This window comes from Sabethes cyaneus, chromosome 3, assembly GCF_943734655.1.
Source record: "Sabethes cyaneus chromosome 3, idSabCyanKW18_F2, whole genome shotgun sequence".
NCBI lineage: Eukaryota > Metazoa > Arthropoda > Insecta > Diptera > Culicidae > Sabethes > Sabethes cyaneus.
The window spans coordinates 116,895,574-116,917,517 of NC_071355.1; the positions used below are offsets into that span (position 1 = coordinate 116,895,574).

At 39.9% G+C, this 21,944-nt stretch overlaps 1 protein-coding gene across 1 annotated transcript; it reads left to right on the forward strand.

Annotated features, from left to right (window-relative positions):
• The first annotated feature begins 9,635 nt into the window (after positions 1-9,635).
• Positions 9,636-12,719, forward strand: LOC128740055 (uncharacterized). Its single transcript, XM_053835565.1, has 2 exons — positions 9,636-10,332; positions 12,274-12,719. Exons 1-2 carry the CDS (start codon positions 9,636-9,638, stop codon positions 12,717-12,719), a joined length of 1,143 nt encoding a protein of 380 aa, XP_053691540.1.
• Positions 12,720-21,944: the final 9,225 nt, after the last annotated feature.

The following is a 21,944-nucleotide window of genomic DNA, read 5'->3' on the forward strand; positions in this document are numbered from 1 at the left end:
GGAAGTACGCCAGAGAGAGTGACAAAGCCCCCACGTGCCAACAGATTTCTTACGAACGCGATTAAACCTAGTCCAATTTGATGTCTCTGTTAGGGAAGTGTGCCAGAAAAAATGACACAAGTTCGTTCTCCCAACAGATCGCAAATTCTTTACTGCGAGACGATTAAATCTCGGCGAACTTGATATCTGTGTTGGAAAAATGTGCTACAGCTGTAGTGTTCGGTTATAATACGACTCTGTTTGAAAACGCATGCTTGCTGTTTCATTAGAAGTGTAGTGAAAAGATGTGCTGTTGATAAAACAGGATTGAATTGGTAAAATCCCGTGGGAAATATGGATAAAAACAATCTTTAATTTCAGTCAGGTAGCAGGAAAGCAATGGTTTGTGTTCTTGATTTTGTTAAATTGTTTTCAAATGCACAATCTTTCGAGAATTGAACGTATGCAATGTTACTACTTTGATAAATGTTACATACAACGCATGTAACATGTATATATGTTGCATATAGCATGTATATATGTTGCATATAGCATGTATACATGAAGAATCGAATGATTACAAGCATGAATACATGCTACTATCACTACAAAGAGACTTACGTAGTCCTGCGTGACCTATATATGCGGTCGTGTCTTGTACACAACCCCTATGATTTTTATAATCAAATATATATTCAAGTGATGATTTTCTCTCAACCAATTGCTTGTTTTTTCCGATACATGTTTTCCGGAAAATCACTGTTGCCTTTCAAAGTTTTTTTTAAATGTTATAAATTTTTCCCTGAAGAACACCCAAATTATGCTGTATTTTAATATAACTGGTTTATTTTCACTTAAGTATTAGGTTTTATATATGAAATCAGGCTAGAATTTTCCCGTGAGCTCAAATCTGTGGTTTAATTCAACATACAAAGTTTTTAAAAAAGTTATCGAACTTTATATGAAATTTTTTTAAGTACGTCCTATTCAAAGTTCAGATTCTTTAGGTACGTCGTTGGTATATCAACTTTTTGCTAACGTCGACTTCGTAAAGTTAAGATTTCCCTAAATCGACCGTCTATTGGGCCGGTCCGTGAAAATCATATAAATAACGAAGTACGTTAAAAATCCTTGGAGGTACGTTATGGTACGTCTTTGGTACATGCTAAAAACATAATGACATTTGAATTCGTTTCGATGGCCCGGCTGGATGGATTGACATATTGAAGGCTACTAAGTAAGTCAATGTTGTTTGCAAAATGTTTTGTACCTTACTGCCTTATACTGAGTTGACGGTTAAATAAACATTAGCACCACTACGGATCCTTTCTGCCTTGTCTTCTATAACATTTTCGAAAGAAATTAATGCTTGACTATTGAATAGTAAAGAATTGCAGGCAACTAACTGACGCAGAGCAGCAATTGAAACATTCAAAACTATTCTCGGATAAAAGAGTCGCTGATTTTACTCACTTTGAGAATTGTTGCGTTACTTCACATGCACAAATATCCCTTCAGCCGTGTTTCCTTGTAAGACAACAGTTCCGAAATTTTTTTTGCAGTACCTATTCGCGACTGCTAAAGCTAAAGAGATTTTTAATCCTGTTCGCACTTACACGAAAACCCATTGCAATGTCAAAACTTGCAAAAACAAACTTGAAAACAAAAGCAAAAATACTTCCTTCGCTTTTTTCTCACGCAAAATCCAAACAACTATTAGCAACTTCGTAGTCGTGAATGTGGATACAATCTGGCAAAAGGAAAGGATTGCTGCTCACTTTTCTGTGACGTTTCACCTTCAGTACATCAATTTGGACCACATTCAATGTTTAACAATAAACTAGGTTGAAAGGAAAGGGTGGTTTTATGCTTTATGAAAATTGTTTACTTTCAGGACAACAAACTGGACTAGGTTTGTTGCAGTCCTAAGAAATCTTATTAGGACGAGAGGACTTTATCACTCTTTCTGGCATACTTCCCAAGAACAGATATCAAATTAGTATAAGTCGAAACGTCGTAACGAATCTTCGACCTATTGGGACGAGGGGGTTTAGTTGTTTTTTTCTCTAAACATAAAGTAATCGAAATCACAGTAAACAGAAGGTGTATTTAACGGTCGTCCCTGCCTGTGGAGCAAGGCGATCACAAAGAAAATGTATGGGATAATTTGACCATGAAACTTTTCGGTAATTTTTACTAATTAGTGATTGAAAAAGAATGTTACAATATAAATCACATAATTGCTACATTTTTTATGAGTCAATCGGTATCTAAACCATGAAAATCCATTCATAATTGGCAGAGCTATTAGCGTTCAAAATCTTTCATTGTTTCGTGACGCTGGGTTTAATCCAAATTTTGGATTGACACCCTGCGGTAAGATCTAGTCACTACGTCAAAAAAATCACAACAATGTAATTTCAAGCAGCAGCCGCAGCGTCTATTTTCATAGCCGCTGTGTACGGTGCTGACCCGGAATTAAATTCGGTAAAAAACAGAATAAATCAAAAGCATGCAATGAAACTTTTACTTTTCTGAAATTATCACCAAATTTGCTTTCGGATCACTAGCAATAGATCACCAATAGCACTTGATTTCACACACAAAATATACTTTTAAGCTAAACACAAATGATACACAAGCTGCCATGTTCACCATATCATGTATTATAATTATAAAAAAAAAATTTTTTGTTTTGTTTATGCTTGCCAAGTTTTGCTTAAAATGACGTTGAAAAAAGAAGCATTTCGAGAGCGCGTTGTACAGTTCTACGTACTGCCATAGAAATCTCAGCAAAAAGTATACGGTACAACATTTAAAAAGCGAATATGTTGCGGCTTCGACTGTTTACCATATTCTAAGATAGCCAACAGCTATTCACAAGCAAGGTAGTGGAAGACTAGCCAAAATTATGGACGCAGAAGGACATCGTTCTGTTTCTTGTTTCTTCAACAACAAGCTCTCTGGTTTGGCTATCAATTAAGATGCAGCAGACGAATGTTTGAAGAAAATTTTGATCCCGTTTCTACAAAAACATCATGCAGATGGACAATACGTGTTTTGGCCGGATAGAGCATCATCGCATTACACCAAAAAACATAATCGTTTCTGCATACCCATTCGAAACCCATTTTTACCCAAAAACCACGACTTGAAAAATCTGTCTCAGTGCGCCCAATCGAAGATTTCTTCGGGATTTTGAGTTCCTTGGTGTACAAAAATAAATGGAGAACCACGAATTGCAAAAAGTTGATTGGTAGAATCAAGAGATGCATTCGCAAAGTTGACATGACGGCCGTGCAACGCTCCTGTTTCGACGTCAAACGAAAGCTTCGCCGAACAGCCGATTACGGGCCGTTTTCAAATGTACACAATTTTTTTTTCAACAATGGACAATGTATCTTTAATTTCGGTAGATCAGATCTTCTTCATGTATCGTTGTCTTTTTCTGACAGCTTGAGAACAAATTCCAAAATTTTAGTTGTCACCCGTTACAATCCAAAAGTAGTATTTATAAGTTGTCAAATTCTTACCAAAATTACAGCTAAGCGTGGACCTTCCAAAATCCAATAATAAGGTGTAAGATTGTATCCCCACCAGCATCTGTTAATATAGAGAAAATGGAATCTAATATGAGTTATAATTTTCAAACAATTAGTTTAGTTAAGGGGGCATAGTACTTTTTCAATTTAAAAAAATCGAAATTTTTTTTATTGATTATTTCGAAAGATTAACATTTTGACCATATATGTTTCAAGTAATTTCGATGAATTCCAAAAATTGACAAAGTTACAGCTATTTGTACCGCGCATGTCTGGAGCGATTACACAGTGAATAAAAACTTCAACTTGGTTTTTCTCGAAACCAGGTTTTGAAAGTCGGTACCATAAATATCTCAAGAACGGCTGAAGCAATTCTCATGATTCTTTTGACGTAGGACTACGTCTTACGGCAAGTTTTGAGATAGGGTGTCATTCCAAAAAATCGAAAAATGCGAGCGTCACGAAAAATGAAAGGTTTTGAGCGCTAATAGCTCAGCGGTTTTCCGATCGATTTTCAATATTCTTACACCAATCGTTCGGAAAATCTTCTAAGAATTGACCCAAATGAAGAAAAGTATGGATTTTTGATGTTGAACTATTGAAAAATTGAAAATAATGAACCTGTTTTACCAGAATTCTCGCTTTGTGATTGGTTGGAAGATTCTTTACGATGATCTAAACCTATACCAATTTGATATCTGTGCTTGGGAAGTAAGCCAAAACAAGTGACAAAGCGTCCCCATTTCAACAAGATTTCTTAACATCGCGGTTAAACCTAGACCATTTTGAAGTCCTTGCTTGGGAAGTATGCCAGAAAGAGTGACAAAGCCCCCTCGTACCAACAGATTTCTTACGAACGCGATTAAACCTAGTCCAATTTGATGTCTGTGTTAGGGAAGTGTGCCAGAAAAAATGACACAAACTCGTTGTCCCAACAGATCGCAAATTCTTTACTGCGAGACGATTAAACCTCGGCAAATTTGATATCTGTGTTGGAAAAATGTGCTAGAGCTGTAGTGTTCGGTTATAATACGACTCTGTATGAAAACGCATGCTTGTCGTTTCATTAGAAGTGTAGTGAAAAGATGTGCTGTTGATTAAATAGGATTGAATTGGTAAAATCCCTTCAACGTGGGGAACCAAGAGTAATAAAAACAATCTTTAATTTCAGTAAGGTAGCAGGAAAGCAACAGTTTGTGTTCTTGATTTTGTTAAATTGTTTTCAAATGTACAATCTTTTTAGAATTGAACGTATGCAATGTTACTACTTTGATAAATGTTGCATACAACGCATGTAGCATGTATATATGTTGCATATAGCATGTATACATGAAGAGTCGAATGATTACAAGCATGAATACATGCTACTATCACTACAAAGACACTTACGTAGTCCTGCGTCACCTATATATGCGGTCGTGTCTTGTACACAACCCCTCTGATTTTTTTGTTTCAAAGCCAACAAAATTATCTAATGTATTTTTTAGAAATGTTTAAAGACAATTTTTTCGACTAAAAACCTTACTTTTATGTTTGAATATCCGCCATTTTGTTATGGGTTCGAATTAAAAAAAAAAGATGGGTCAAACACGAGATAATTTAATATACTTTCATATCGTTTTGGAGTTTTTCAATTCGGATAAGCCCCCCAGCGCTAATCCATGGTACCGTAAATCATGTTTTTTTCGAGTGATCATGTTCAAGGAGCCGTAGGGGAGAGGAGGAGAAGTTCACATATGCAAACAAAATTGTAAATATTAGTATAAAGTGCAATGTTTAGAATGCAAAAAACCCGAATCGATTCGCTTTTCGCATTATCGAGAAAAAAATAGTTGAAATAAGGCAAAAAATATGGTGTAAAAACACGAGGTATACAGCCTTAGGGGCTATACGAAAGGGTGACGTAGGACTATATCAGATCATTAGATCAAAGATTTATGTAAACTGTATTTCTGGCATATGTATGTTTATAACAATCTGTGAGTGCCATTGATTAAGTGAATGTTTTAAAGAGAAGAGCGAAATATTCAAATTCAATTCTTCATTGCATGCAATGGTGGCTTTGAAAATACGTGGACGGGGATTCATAAGTAAAGTACAACGCCTGCAACCATTGACACATAGAAATTTCCTTTAAAAATCACTTGCGTACATCATAAAGGTTGAAATAGTAATGAATGACCAGCCCACAGATTATTGTATTAAATATGATTATGCGTAGCTTGACTTGATTCAATAATCGTACTTTAACTCGCTTGTGGCCTTTAAAATGGTCATTGGTTACAAATAACATTAGAGCCAAAGCACGCTCATCGCAAATATGATGGTCCATTCGAATGTCCTTCTCTTTTGACATGAATGGCAACAGGTACGTAAGTTAAAGGCGTAGATTCACAGTTTTTTGCTCCGAGAAGGTTTTACCAGTTTACTTTCACAGTTTACCGCTTGTTCCATAGCAGAAAATACGGCACATACGCGAATATTTCTGTTTTATTTGTATTTCTTCCTATCACAGGGGGAAGGATCTCAAACCATAAATTCATGCCTCCAAAAACCCACATTGCGAAATTTGGTGCTATTTGCCTAGTTATTGCCCGAGTTATGAGAAAATTTGTTTTTCATTTGTATAGGAGCCCGTCCCGTTAAAAGACGGATGGGTCTCAGTACACCATAGAAAAAATTCCTGACTTCTAAAACCTCCACATGTCAAATTTGGTTCCTTTTGCTTGATTAGTTTTAGAGTAATGAAGAAATTTGTATTTGATTTGTATGAGAGCCCCCCCTCTTAGAAAGGAAAGGAGTCTTAGCACAGCATAGAAAATAATCCTTCTTTCTAAAACCCCCACATGCCAAATTTGGTTCTATTTGCTTGATTAGATCTCGAGTTTTGAGAAAATTTGTATATTACTTGTGTGGGAGCCCCCCTCCTTCTCCTAAAGAGAGGAGGGGTCTCAATTCACCATAGAAATAATTCTTACCTTAAAAAATTAATTCGATTTTTATGAGGAAATTTGTATTTCATTTGTATGGGAGCCCCTCCCCTCTTGGAAGGGGAAGGAATCTCAGTACACCATAGAAAAAAATCTTACTTCCAAAAACCCCCACATGCCAAATTTGGTTCCATTTGGTTGATTAGTTCAAGATTTATGACGAAATTTGTATTTTATTTGTATGGGAGCCTCCCCCCCTCTTAGAACGGGAAGGGGTCTCAGTACAGCATAGAAAAAATCCTACTTTCTAAAACCCCCACATGCCAAATTTGGTTCTATTTGCTTGATTAGTTCTCGAGTTTTTAGGAAATTTGTGTTTCATTTGTATAGGCCAAATAGACCCCCCCCCCTCTTACAACCTCCTTAAAATTGGTCTCTCGCCCCTTCCATAAAATTGCTGATCATTTTATCAATTGTTCAACAATTGTTCAGTTTCGTTCAGTAGTTTAGTAGTTGTTAGCATTTGAAATCTTTCATTCTTTCATTCAAACGTTACACTTTTATTTTCGTTTTCACAAAGTGCTACCCAATCCCAGTATAGTAAACAAAGACGTAGTCCTACGTCAAAAGTACTATGCCCCCTTAACTTGGTGACAAAAAACTACAAGGTATAAAACCCCAAGGGTTTTATGAAAAGATGACGTAGTGCTATGCCGTATAACACTCGTTACATTGATAACATGTCTTACTCGATAAAGCATTACTTTATGTCAGATTAATAGATCAAAGAGTAATGCAAAATGAATTTTTGGCTTGTATATGTTTATGAGTATATGAGTATCAATTCCTCCCGCTTGGCTCACTACAACAGTGAGCAAGTGCGTTACAGATAACGGGAGTGAGGTTCAGACCTTCGTTGGTTTCTTGTTGCTGAGTGAATTAGCCAAAATGCCGTTCCAGAGAGCATGTAATTATAAAGCAGAAAATCAATCGTTTATTAGCATCTCTAGCGTTTTATACTGCAGGTGACTGCATAACTGTTGTAAATTGGCATCCACAATTCTATTAAAATTCTACTTGTTGGTAAATTGCTGCAAATACGCATTGTCAGCACTATAAGAGGGCTAGCAGTAAAATAACCGCACATTTTGCCAAAATAGCATTAAAGGCAACTTTAATGCTTGTTGGCTTGCATTTAAATTGCATTAGAAATGCTTATTGGTTGCCTGGGTACCACACACACACACCCACACACACCCACACACCCACACACACACACACACACACACACACACACACACACACACACACACACACACACACACACACACACACACACACACACACACACACACACACACACACACACACACACACACACACACACACACACACACACACACACACACACACACACACACACACACACACACACATACATACACACACACATACACACACACACACACATACATACACACACATACACACACACACACACACACACACACACACACACACACACACACACACACACACACACACACACACACACACACACACACACACACACACACACACACACACACACACACACACACACACACACACACACACACACACACACACACACACACACACACACACACACACACACACACACACACACACACACACACACACACACACACACACACACACACACACACACACACACACACACACACACACACACACACACACACACACACACACACACACACACACACACACAAGGGGTAGAAGAATGGGACCCTTCATCCCCCGCTTCGGCGCTAACCGGTATAGCCACCCACGTTCCTGATGAGGACGATACACAAACATCATCATGAATCCCGAATCCAAGATGTGACGCGACCCGTGTCGAGGGATGCATGGTGAGGGGGGTCAAAATCAAAATTAACTCAGGCTCGGGCAGGCTCGATGCTAAACTTCACTACGCCCACCCCGAAGTCAAAGGAGGACAGCCAACAGAACAGTGAAATCAAGAAGCAAGCGGCACGGACCTTAACGGCGGTGATAGAGGCAGAAGTGGAGCAGGAGGCCTTGATTAAGAGGGCTGTAGTCGCCAAGGAGGCCCTGGCAGAGAAGGAAGTGGAGCATGCGGCCTTAATAAGGAGCGCTGTAATTACGGAGGAGGCCCTGGCAGCGACGACCCTGGAACAGACGGTGTCGAGATCCCTGCGCACAGATAAGCGGGGTCGAGAATCGCCAGGAGATAAGGTAAGCTCAAAAAAGCGGAAGGATGAGCTGAACGGCGACCACGAAGAGCAAAATGAAAGCAGAAGGAGGAGAGTGAGAAAACGAAAAAGATGAAAGAAGATCGGCAGAACCAGTTGCAGAGGGAAATGCCGGTAGAACGCGAAGAAGCGGAAAAAAGGCGAAGAATAGGGATAGCCCCAACCTCGCCGGAGGCGATGCTCTGATTCTTGGAGTGAAGGGCGAGAAGACGACGTATGCCGATCTCCTCAAGAGAATGAGGGACGACCCGAAGCTGAAAGAGTTAGGGGAAAAGGTCGTGAAAACCCGGAGAACCCAGAGCGGCGAGTTGCTCTTCGAGCTCAACAGAGACCCGGAGGTGAAGAGTGCGGCCTTCAAGGCGCTAGTCGAGACATCGCTCGGTAGCGAAGCTCAAGTAAAAGCTTTGTCTCAGGAGACGATCGTCGAAGCGAAAAACCTGGACGAGGTCACGACAGAGAGTGAGGTGAAAGCGGTGCTGACAAGAACGAAATACCTGGGTCTGCAATAAGCAACCGAGGTGTATGTTGTGCAAGGAAGACAACGACCACGTGACGGGAGGCTTTAAATGTCCGGTGTACCAGAAGGCAAAGGCAGCCCTACAATAATGGAGGTGATTCAAAGCAACCTCAATCACTGCGACACTGCACAGCAACTGTTGTGGCAGTCGACAACAGAAACGAAGTGCGACGTTGCAATCATAGCGGAGCCGTATCGAATTTCCTCCGATAACGGTAACTGGATAGCAGACAGAGCAGGAATGGCCGCGATATTGGTGACGGGCAGATATCCCATCCAGGACGTGGTTACAAGCCGATATGAGGGTTTCGTGGTCGCCAAAATTAACGGAATCTTCGTGTGCAGCTGCTATGCTCCCCCAAGGTAGACGCTGGAACAGTTCTGCCGCATGCTGGATGTACTAACTGGTGAGCTCATTGGACGGAGACCGATCGTCACAGGAGGTGACTTCAACGCCTGGGCAACCGAATGGGGAAGTAGATGTACGAACACCAGAGGAGCCAGCCTACTTGAAGCACTGGCAACGCTCGAAGTAGAGCTGAGCAACTTTAGAACCACCAGCACCTTCCGCAGAGATGGCCGAGAATCTATCATCGACGTCACCTTCTGCAGCCCGTCACTGAGAACCGACATTAGCTGGAGAGTGTGCGAAGAGTTCACGTACAGTGATCACCAAGTTATACGGTACACTATTGGCCAACGGAACCCCGTGGCAGCAAAAACAGGAAGAATTCAAGAGCGGCAGTGGAAAATGGAGGCATTCGACAAGGACCTCTTTGTCGAGGCACTACGACCACACAGCGACGCCCAGAATTGTGATGCTGATGAGCTGACCGAGGCGCTAACCAGAGCATGCGACACAACCATGCCGAGGAAGGTAGAGCCTAGAAACCGACAGCGTCCGGTCTACTGGTGGAACGAGTCACTCAACGCATTACGAGCTAACTGCAATAGAGCTAGAAGGTGCTTCCAGAGAGCAAAAAGTACCGATACTAGAGAGGAAAGAAGAAGTGATCTCCGCGTTGCCAAGGCCGCACTGAAACACGCGATTAAGCAGAGCAAAACTAACTCCTTTAAGGAGCTTTGTAGAGCAGTTGATTCCAACCCCTGGGGCGATGCATACCGAATAGTGATGGCAAGGATCAGGGGCCCAGCAATGCCAGCCGAAGGATGCCCAGATAAGCTAAAAATGATAATTAAAGGACTCTTCCCGGAACACGAGCCAACGTCCTGGCCGCCTACCCTTCACCGGGCGCTAGAGGATGAGAACGCTGACGCAACCTTTTCGCAAATTTCTTTCAAGAAGTATATACAACATTTACTGAAGAAGACCGCGACCAAGAATATTTCTCATTTATCCCCGAATTTTCTAACGACATATCTGTCTCTCAACTATCAGAAATTGACGTATTTGAAGCACTCAAAGACTTGAATGCGTCAAAAGGGCCGGGGCCTGACGGAATAGCACCCATATTTCTCAAAAACCTGGCCGAAGAACTTGCTACACCATTACAACGCCTATTTAACATGTCTCTGAAAAATGGAAAATTCCCGAAAATATGGAAATCTTCGTATTTAGTCCCTATCTTCAAATCAGGAACAAAATCAGACATCCGAAACTACCGTGGAATTGCCATTATCTCTTGCATTCCTAAACTATTTGAATCAATTATAAATGAAAAAAATTTTCAACAAGTAAAACACAAAATTACAAGTCAGCAACACGGCTTTTTTAAAGGCCGCTCTACTGCCTCAAATCTTCTGGAATTTTTAGCTTTTACTCTTAATGCAATGGACAGTGGCAACCACGTAGAAGCTATTTACACGGACTTTGGTAAGGCATTTGACAGAATAGACATACCATTATTAATCTTCAAATTAGGCAAAATTGGAATAGAACCGAAGCTATTGAAATGGCTTCAATCATATTTAACGGAACGTAAACAAATTGTTCGCTTTCAAAATGCCCTCTCGGACCCTATTCAAGTCACTTCTGGGGTTCCCCAAGGTTCCCACTTAGGGCCACTTCTTTTCATTTTGCACGTAAATGACATTTCCTACATACTTAATCACTCAAAAGTACTTGTATATGCAGACGACATAAAAATATATATGGAAATAAAAAATGCCCATGACGTCGCAGTATTTCAGAATGAAGTCAATGTATTCAACACTTGGTGCAACAAATCTTTACTAAACCTCAATGTAAAAAAATGTAACTCAATAGCATTTAGCAGGAAAATTCAAACTCCCTCTATTGACATATACTTAGGAAACAATATTGTACCAAAATGTAAAATTGTAAGGGATCTAGGAGTAATCTTAGGTTCAAAACTAACATTTACAGAACATTACAATACCATTATTAACAAAGCAAATAGAATGCTGGGCTTTATCAAACGCTTCAGTCATAATTTCAAAGACCCATACACAATAAAACTTTTATACATTACATATGTAAGACCTATTCTGGAATATTGCAATATTGTATGGCACCCACAGACTGCGTTACACGAAGGACGCATTGAATCTGTTCAGAAACAATTTCTACTATACGCGCTTCGAAAACTTAACTGGACAGTATTTCCATTACCATCTTATGAAGCGCGCTGCATGCTTATCCATATACAAACACTTAAAGAACGTCGCGAACAAGCAATGCTTTACTTTATCAATGACATTATTTCTCAACGCATCCAGTCCGCAGATTTGCTTGCTCAATTAAACTTTTATGCGCCGAGTCGTAACCTTAGAACTAGAAAAATATTTATGGAAAAATCATATAAAACCAATTATGCGAAAAATGGACCAGTCAATAACATGATGCGTCTTTATAATCAAAATTGCGAAAGAATTGACATCACTATGTCCAGAATCCAAATTAAACTACGACTTAGCCATAGGAATAATGTATAGTATATAAGTAAACATTGTAATAATATTATTGTATGTAGTCTACAAATGCTTGACGAATAAAACAACAAAAAGAAGAGTTTCCAATGACGAACTTGTTACAATCGCGAAAGACCTGAAGATGAAGAAGGCGCCGGGCCCGGATGGGATCCCCAATGCAGTTCTTAAGGAGGCAATCCATGCATTTCCAGACATGTTCCGCACGGTGATGCAAAACTGCCTAAGCGAGGGACACTTTCCAGACAAGTGGAAAATCCAGAAGTTGGTACTGTCGCCTAAACCAGGAAAACCGCCGGGGGATCCAGCATTATATCGACCAATCTGCCTGCTGGACAAACTAGAAAAGCTGCTAGACAGGATTATCCTGAACAGGCTATCTATATACACTGAGGGCGAGTACGGACTGACACAAAGGCAGTTTGGGTTCCGGAAGGGAAGGTCCACACTCGATGCGATCCGGACTGTCGTTGAGACAGCACAGAAGGCATCCAAGCATAAACGTAGAGGCAACCGCTACTGCGCAGTGGTCACTATCGACCATCGCAGCAGCGCTCCATAGAATGAGAGTTCCCAGACAATCTGTGCCGCGTTCTGAGGAGCTACTTCACGAATCGGGTGCTACTATACCGGACGAACCTCGGAAAGGAAACGATCGTGATCACGGCGGGCGTTCCACAAGGGTCAATACTCGGTCCATCTCTCTGGAACAGTATGTATGACGGCGTGCTAACCCTAGCGCTACCAACGGGAGTGGAAATCGTCGGCTTCGCGGACGACATCGTGATGACGGTTACATCCGAATCGCTAGAGGAAGTGGAGGCGTTGACGACTGAGTCAATCTGCAGGGTGGAGAGTTGGATGCAGATCGCGAAACTGCAAATAGCGCACCATAAAACGGAGATACTACTGGTGAGTAGTCGGAGAGCAGTCCAACACGTGGGGATTACCGTCGGAGAACATACCATAACCTCGAAACGTGAGTTTATTTATTTATTATTAAATCAACGGGCTCGAGATAGCCCCAATGATTGAACTCGCGGTTTACTGCTCCCAAAAAAAAGCTTACAAATCTTCTGCCAAGTATTCGACGCGACGGATGAAAATCGAATAATGATGACACTTGATTAAAAACTCGCTGCAAGCCACCGATAGCGCCATTCATAGAGTAATTAGTGCGACGAACTGGTAGTCTCAGCATGGCACTATTACGCAGTGCTCGTGGTTGCACATTTATGTTAATCTGCTCCATAAGCACAGGGCTGCCTATTCTACCCTGCAGGCAATCCGCAATAAACAAAGCTCTAGAGGCAGCTCTACGAACATAGAAAGGTTCTATGACAATCAGTTGACAGCGGCTATGTTATGTACTAGGTAGACGGAACGGGTCTCTCCATGGCAGCCTTCGCAAAGCGAATCGAAGAAATCGGCGCTGAACTGATTCAATTCTCTCTGTACTGTTGTTGTAGTTAGGATTCCAAATGGGCGAACAGTATTCCAGGATAGACCGCACCAGCGAACAATACAGTGACTTAAGGCAATATATATCAGAGAACTTTTTCGCGATCCTGAAAATGAAGCCTAATGACCTCGAAGCTTTAGCGATAATGTACGAGATATGCTCCTTGTACGTTAACTGCAGATCCAAGATAACTCCCAGGTCTTTTATATACGAAACACGTTCGATGGGTGTGCCATTGAGCTCATACCAAAGCAGGATCGGGTCTTTTTTTCTGGAGAAAGTGGTTATTGAACACTTCTTCGGGTTCACATTCCACCAAGTGTCAAAGGCCTCCAACTGATTTTGGAGAAAGTGACAATCGTCTGTCAAACGGATCTGGGAAAACATTTTCAGGTCATCTGCATACGAGAGTGGAGGGCATTTGATAGCCAAATTAACATCGTTGAAGTAGAGCAGAAAGATCAAATGTCCTAGATGGCTTCCCTGAGGTATACCTGAAGAGGCTAGATAGCTATCGGACCTACAATCTCCAATGGCAACCACCAACTGTCGATTGGTCAGATATGAACGAAACCAACGCAAAAGGTTGTCGCTAACGCCCAGTCTATGCAATTTTGCAATTGCGATGTCAAGGTTTATCTTATCAAAAGCGGCCGACAAGTCTGTGTATAAGACATCTGTTTGAGCACGGTGGTCCATACTTCCCGTTATGTATGATGCCAGACACAGCAGGTTAGTGGTGGTAGAGCGCTGGGAAATGAAGCCATGTTGATCGGCACTTAGATATTGTTTGCAGTGTGACAATAGAGGTTCCATGATTACCAACTCAAATAGTTTTGAAACTGCACTGAGCGATGTGATTCCTCTATAGTTGTTCACATCTCGTTTACTACGTCTACGACTACGTAGACTACGTCTTACGGCAAGTTTTGAGATAGGGTGTCATTCCAAAAAATCGAAAAATACGAGCGTCACGAAAAATTAAACGTTTTGAGCGCTAATAGCTCAGCGGTTTTCCGATCCATTTTCAATATTCTTACACCAATCGATCGGAAAATCTTCTAAGAATTGACCCAAATGAAGAAAAGTATGGATTCTTGATGTCGAATTATTGAAAAACTGAAAATAATGAACCTATGTTTTACCAGAATTCTCGCTTCGTGATTGGTTAGAAGATTCTTTACGATGATCTAAACCTATACCAATTTGATATCTGTGCTTGGGAAGTAAGCCAAAACAAGTGACCAAGTTTCCTCATTTTAACAAGATTTCTTAACACCGCGGTTCAACCTAGACCATTTTGATGTCCTTGCTTGGGAAGTACGCCAGAGAGAGTAACAAAGCCCCCTCGTGCCAACAGATTTCTTACGAACGCGATTAAACCTAGTCAAATTTAATGTCTGTGTTAGGGAAGTGTGCCAGAAAAAATGACACAAGTTCGTTGTCGCAACAGATCGCAAATTCTTTACTGCGAGACGATTAAACCTCGGCGAACTTGATATCTGTGTTGGAAAAATGTGCTACAGCTGTAGTGTTCGGTAATAATACGACGCTGTATGAATACGCATGCTTGCCGTTTCATTAGAAGTGTAGTGAAAAGATGTGCTGTTGATAAAATAGAATTGAATTGGTAAAATCCCTTCAACGTGGGGAACCATGTGTAATAAAAACAATCTTTAATTTTTGTAAGGTAGCAGGAAAGCAATAGTTTGTGTTCTTGATTTTGTTAGATTGTTTTCAAATGCATAATCTTTTGAGAATTGAACGCATGCAATGTTACTACTTTGATAACCCATGCAACGCATAAAGCATGTAAGGTACTCCAGGACAAGTGGGACCTAAAAAATGTATAGTTTGGGTTTATTCCAGTGTGTTTTCTATACCTATGATTATTTCAAAATTCTTTCAGCACAGAAACTCTTCAGTGGTATCACTTCGAAGGATTAATTACGAAAAAGGCCTATCAATTTACAGGAAATGAATCTGGAGGAGAATTTTCAAAATTATGGCGTTAAAACAGCACGAACCACCGAGTTTCGAGTCCACGACGCCGACGAAGATCGTACAATCAGTCCCGTACATTTTCCTGTGCTTTAAACAACAGCTGGCTGTGAAAAGCTTGAAAGTGTATAACAAATTTTCTCCTTAGGGGGTTTGAACCCCCTAACCCCACCCCCCCCCACCCGTCGCTACGCCCATGCCTGTTATAAATAATCTAAAATTTTAATACATGCGTTGTATCTTTCATTTCTAGAAAGGTTCGGTTGGAGAAAATGAGGTTGAAGACAGTTATGAGCTCCGTTCCCACTTGCCCCGGGGTACCTTATATATGTCGCATATAGCATGTATACATGAAGAATCAAATGATTACAAGCATGAATACATGCCACTATCACTACAAAGAGACTTACGTAGTCCTGCGTCACCTATATATGCGGTCGTGTCTTGTACACAACCCCTCTGATTTTTTACCTTTGTTTAAGGTTTAAAGGTTTAAAAATTGGTCGAAAAACACGAAGTTGATCCGAGGCCCGGAGGGCCGAGTCACATATACCAATCGATAAGTTTCGACGAATTGAGCAATGTCTGTGTGTGTGTGCGCGTGTGTGTGTGTGCGTGTGTGTGTGCGTGTGTGTGTGTGCGTGTGTGTGTGTGCGTGTGTGTGTGCGTGTGTGTGTGTGTGTGCGTGTGTGTGTGTGTGTGTGTGTGTGTGTGTGTGTGTGTGTGTGTGTGTGTGTGTGTGTGTGTGTGTGTGTGTGTGTGTGTGTGTGTGTGTGTGTGTGTGTGTGTGTGTGTGTGTGTGTGTGTGTGTGTGTGACGCTTGACTTTAGTCGTCTGTTTCTCGGAGATGGCTAAACCGATTCGTTTGCTATTACGCTTATTTGAAAGGTGTTATCACCTTGCAGATCACTATTGAATGGTTTTGCGGTCCGACATTTTTTTTTAAAGTTATAAGCAAAAGTTATGAGCAGTCGTGTACAGCATAATAAAAGTTACAATTATTTATAACGATTTTAACCAGATAATTAATCAGATTTCAATTATTTTAGTATCAAACAGGAGGCCTTAACGCTGTGTACATATCTGTGAATTGGCCTTACCAGTCAAAAGTTATTTGAAAAACATTGATGAAATTATTTAAGCAAACTTTACTGATATGAACCAAATAGAAAAAAAACGCGATCATGTGCTCTAGCGTAAAAATGCTTAATTTTCCAGGTGGTGTGTCTTTGGAAAAGTTTATTTAAAAAGTCTGGCACAACTTTTTATACTATTAGGGTGACCGTAAATCTACCTATTAGGGTGATACAAATTTTGGTTTTTTTTAAAGCGTCCAAAAAGTACAGTGTCTCCACAAAAGTTATAGAACACAGTAAAATAAGCAACTTTGCTGAACATAGTAACTACCCAAGTAACCGCAAGCATTAACGCATAACCCCATATTGGCTGTAGCTCGGCATCGCTAATACCAGATCGCGGCATTTCGCATGGTTATAACACTTATATAAAAATCGCTAATGCGTTTAAGCGTTACCGTAAATTAGCATGATTAAAAGCGCTATTTGCGTATATAATGTTACAATATATGGCTTACAAGCTTTTGGACAAATCTTTAAAACGTACCGTAAGTGTTAATAAAATGCTTATACCTGACTTCGTTTTTGCTTATTTACGGCCACTACTCATGCTCTGTTTCACCTAACAGCCGCTATCTCTTTTCATCCAATTGAATTCTAAAACGAACTACGAACGATGGTTTAAGTACGACTAATTACAACCCCACTCATCTATAACAGCTGTGGTTAAGATATCAAAGACGCCAGCAAATGAACGATGCAGGGATATACGCACCCAGGTTCGAGTCTCATGAAGGGTAACATTTGAAGTGTAAAACAAAACAATTCATTCGTAAATAATCGAGTAACGCATAGCCTGAGAAGCAGCTAGAATCTGCGGATTTAAAAAATAAATTTGAAAATATATTTATCTTTGTCTTTTGACGCGCCGGCCGAATTGATGTTTTTATATTTTTTTCGCAAACAAGCTAAAAATAACGATATGTCGATAATGCAGGCGAAGCGATGTTTAATATATAGTTATGCACCTGAGACCCACATTCCACACTCCATACTAACAGTCACGCCACCGTAACCGGATCACCGTCAGCGGATTTTGTGCAGCGTTAACATTTAATAACAAGTTAGGGCAATCAGAATTCTAGATAGGAGCGGGCAGTTCGATTTGAATAGCAAGTGTGAGTACATCGTAAGGCAGGTTAAAGATAAGTGAAAATAAAATTGTTTTTTTATGAACGAGTAAATGCCGTCCGGAGTCGGCTGAGTGTTACAAGAAAAAACAGTGGAACAGTTACGAACTAAAAACCGCAACTAAAGTGACCCCGCGAGGAACATTACAAATCTGAGCATCGGAGACAAGCAGACTGAAAAGTCGTCAAAGAGTTGAGGGTCCCCCATCTAGTAACACCTGGAGAACCAGCACCGTCAGCCCGGCCTACGCGACACGACAACAGCAAACAAACAAAAAAAACCGTAAGTAGTTTTACTTCTCCTTTCGCTTCTCGCTAGTGAGAGATTACCCAGCTAGCATTTTCATATGTATAAAAAAGGTAAAAATCAGCATTACGTACAGATATACGTGCTAAATAAATCGTATTTCATGCGAAAAATTGGCATATCCGTACTATTTTGGAGGCGATATACGTGATTACGAATAATTTTGAGCGTTACGACTATATAAGTATTTATATACGATAATATCCGATTAAGCGCGAGTCGCTCCGTACTACTTTACGATTTTATGCTGAAAATCGTATGTATGTCAGTCATTATCATTATATACGACAGAAAATCAACTTGATCCCACTTTATCCAGCTTTAGTTACGATTTTGAGTTTGTTAGGAGATATTTACGATAGTTTTTGTACATTGATATACGAGTTGGTGCTAGCTGGGTAAAAACCGCTTACGTCCCTAAGTGAATTAGGTAGGGAAGTGAATCAACACCGTCCGGTGGGCTTCCAAGAAGCGAATCAACACATTTTTGTGGGCTTCTACAAATTCTATATAAAACAACTACCTCATTTCCAATTAACTTAGCGCATACTTAATGCCAAAGGTTAAACGCATCGCGAATGCGCTGAGAGAAACGAGGAAATTACTTATATCAGTACAGACAAAAAGTGCCGATAGCTCGGATTCAGAGACATCGAGCGAAGGTAGTGCGGAATACTCCCATATCCCCATTGAAAAAACCCCAAATATAGAAAATCTTTCCCTAGACGACAGTGAAGTGTCCAATATGGAACAGCTAGTCGACAAAATAAACAGTCTTTCACAGATGTTGGAACTGATGCAAACCCAACAACTACTACAGCAACAAACGCTAGATTCTCTCTCACGAGGTCAAGCGAGTGCGCAAAGTCCCCCGAACACGACTAATGTCGAAAGTCTCTATAAAATTCCTGACCCAATAAAAGCAATACCAAAATTTGATGGCAATCGGAAACAATTATGCGCATGGATCGCTACAGCAGAGCAGACACTAAGTGTCTTCGAAGGGCTCGTCAGCGAAAACCAATATGCTATTTTTATCACGGCAGTACTTAACAAAATCGAAGCCAAGGCGAAAGACATTTTATGTCTCGCCGGAAACCCTCAAACATTCGATGAAGCTAAACAAATTCTAATTAATGCCTTGGGAGATAGGCAGGAATTAACATTCTACAAAAGCCAATTATGGCAAACAAAAATGACCGACAACATGTCGGTACACAGATATTACAACAAAATAAAAGAAATCGTACAAAACATCAAAACGTTATCGAAACAAAAGGAAAAATATAATAAAAGTTGGGATGCTATTAATGATTTCATAGAAGAGGATGCGTTAGCCGCATTCCTAGAGGGACTAAACGCACCCTACTTCGGTTATGCGCAAGCGTCCAAACCAGTTGATATGGAGGCAGCGTACGCTTTCGTGTGCAAATTTAAAACAAAAGACGCACAACCGGAAGGAACTTCGAAAAAACAGAACTATTTACCCAAAGAATCGAAATTTCAAGAAACCAAATTCAAAAAACCATTTAACGAAAACTACAAAAACCCCAAACCAACAGAGAATCCTCAAACTAAAGAACAACCAATGGAAATAGATTCCGTAAAAAGTAAACTCACACTCAATAGAAGGCAAATAAACAACAACGAAGTGGACTCGGAAAATGAAATCGGAAACGAGGAAGAAGAGGACAATATCGATTTAAATTTTTGCTGGGTCCAACCGCAAGCAAAGAATACCTGAACTACCTGCCATATATAACTAGTGAAAATTCAAAAACCAAACAAATTATTAACTTACTAATAGATACAGGCGCCAATAAAAATGTTATCAAGCCAGGTATCTTAACAAACATTAAAAATACACAAAACACTAAGATTAGAAACATTTCCGGAAATCATGAAATACAGAAAAAAGGAATAGGAAATCTTATTGGTCCTGGAATGCCAACACAAGTTTACTACGAACTGAATTTTCACACCTTTTTCGATGGAATTATTGGCTCTGAATATCTCGCCAGAACAAAAGCAAAAATTGACTATGAAAAAGAAATATTATTCATCAATAACTTAAACATACCGTACAAAAAATATTTCCCAGGCAGCCGACTTTTTTCTCATGTAACAAAAATTAAAACAAACAAAAATGGTGATTGGCTAGTGCCGACCTTCCAAAAAATCAGCAAATCAGTAATCATAGAACCAGGACTCTACAATTCACTTGATAATAAATCATCTATTAAGGTTCTTTCTACCAAGAAAGATACCCCCACCATAGAAGGAAATTTTCTGTTAAAAATTAATAATTTCGAAACAATTTCGCCCATCCCCATAGAAAACAGTAATAGTATTTCTGAAGAAACGTTAAACAAAATAATAAGAACAGACCATTTATCAAAGTTCGAGGTCAAAGAACTCTTTCAAACTATTTTAAAAAACCAAGCTGTACTTCTGAAACCTGACGAAAAATTAACGGCAACATCAGCAATTAAACACAAAATTGTTACGACAGATGACCAACCTGTCTACACGAAATCGTACCGTTATCCTCATGCGTTTAAAAACGACGTTGAGCAACAAATTAAAGAACTGCTAGACAATGGTATTATCCGCCATTCGACTAGCCCATATTCATCTCCCATCTGGGTAGTTCCTAAAAAACCCGATGCATCCGGGAAGCGCAAAGTCAGAGTCGTTATCGATTACCGGAAAATAAATGAGAAGACGATTTGCGATAAATTTCCAATTCCCCAAATAGAAGAAATCTTAGACAATTTAGGGAAATCACTCTACTTCACCACGTTGGACTTGAAATCAGGATTTCATCAAATAGAGATGGATCCCAAACACCAACACAAAACAGCTTTTTCTACAGCCCAGGGACATTTTCAATTCACCAGAATGCCTTTTGGTTTAAAAAATGCACCTGCAACATTTCAGCGGGCCATGAATAATATACTCAGCGAATTTATCGGTAAAATTTGTTTTGTATATCTCGATGATATAATAATCATCGGAAAAGACCTAAATACGCACATTCAAAATTTGGGAAAAATCCTCAAAAGACTAGTAGACTTCAACCTCAAAATTCAGTTAGATAAATGCGAGTTCATGAAACGCGAAACAGAATTTCTCGGACACATTATCACGCAAACAGGCGTTAAACCAGACCCAGGAAAAATTCAGAAAATTTTAGACTGGAAATTACCAGAAAACCAAAAACAGATCAAACAATTTCTCGGGCTTTCTGGATACTACCGAAGATTTATAAAAGATTATTCAAAAATCGTGAAACCAATGACAAAGTTTTTGAAAAAAGATGAAGTGGTAAAGACAAATGACGAAGGTTACAGAGCAGCTTTTTCGAAATTAAAACAAATCATAGCTTCCGACCAGATACTCGCCTATCCCGACTTCGATCTTCCTTTTATACTCACGACAGATGCCAGCAACTACGCATTAGGCGCTGTCCTATCCCAAATTCAAGACAAAGTTGAAAGACCGATAGCATTTGCAAGCAGAACCTTAACTAAATGTGAGACAAATTATAGCACCATAGAAAAAGAAGCTTTAGCTATAATGTGGAGTATAAATAAATTCAAACCATACCTATACGGTAATAAATTCATGCTTTTTACTGATCATAAACCACTGCAGTACATAAAAAATTGCAATAAAAACCAAAAGATTTTGAATTGGAGGATGGAACTCGAAAATTACGACTATACAATAGTATACAAAGAAGGCAAAA

What these genes read in the sequence shown, in the direction of transcription:
- LOC128740055 (XM_053835565.1), top strand. Translation starts at nt 9,636, where the DNA reads ATGCTGGATGTACTAACTGGTGAGCTCATTGGACGGAGACCGATCGTC. An exon ending in TAACTCCTTTAAGGAGCTTT is followed by an intron (nt 10,333 to 12,273) that starts GTAGAGCAGTTG and finishes CAATCGCGAAAG; the next exon opens with ACCTGAAGATGAAGAAGGCG.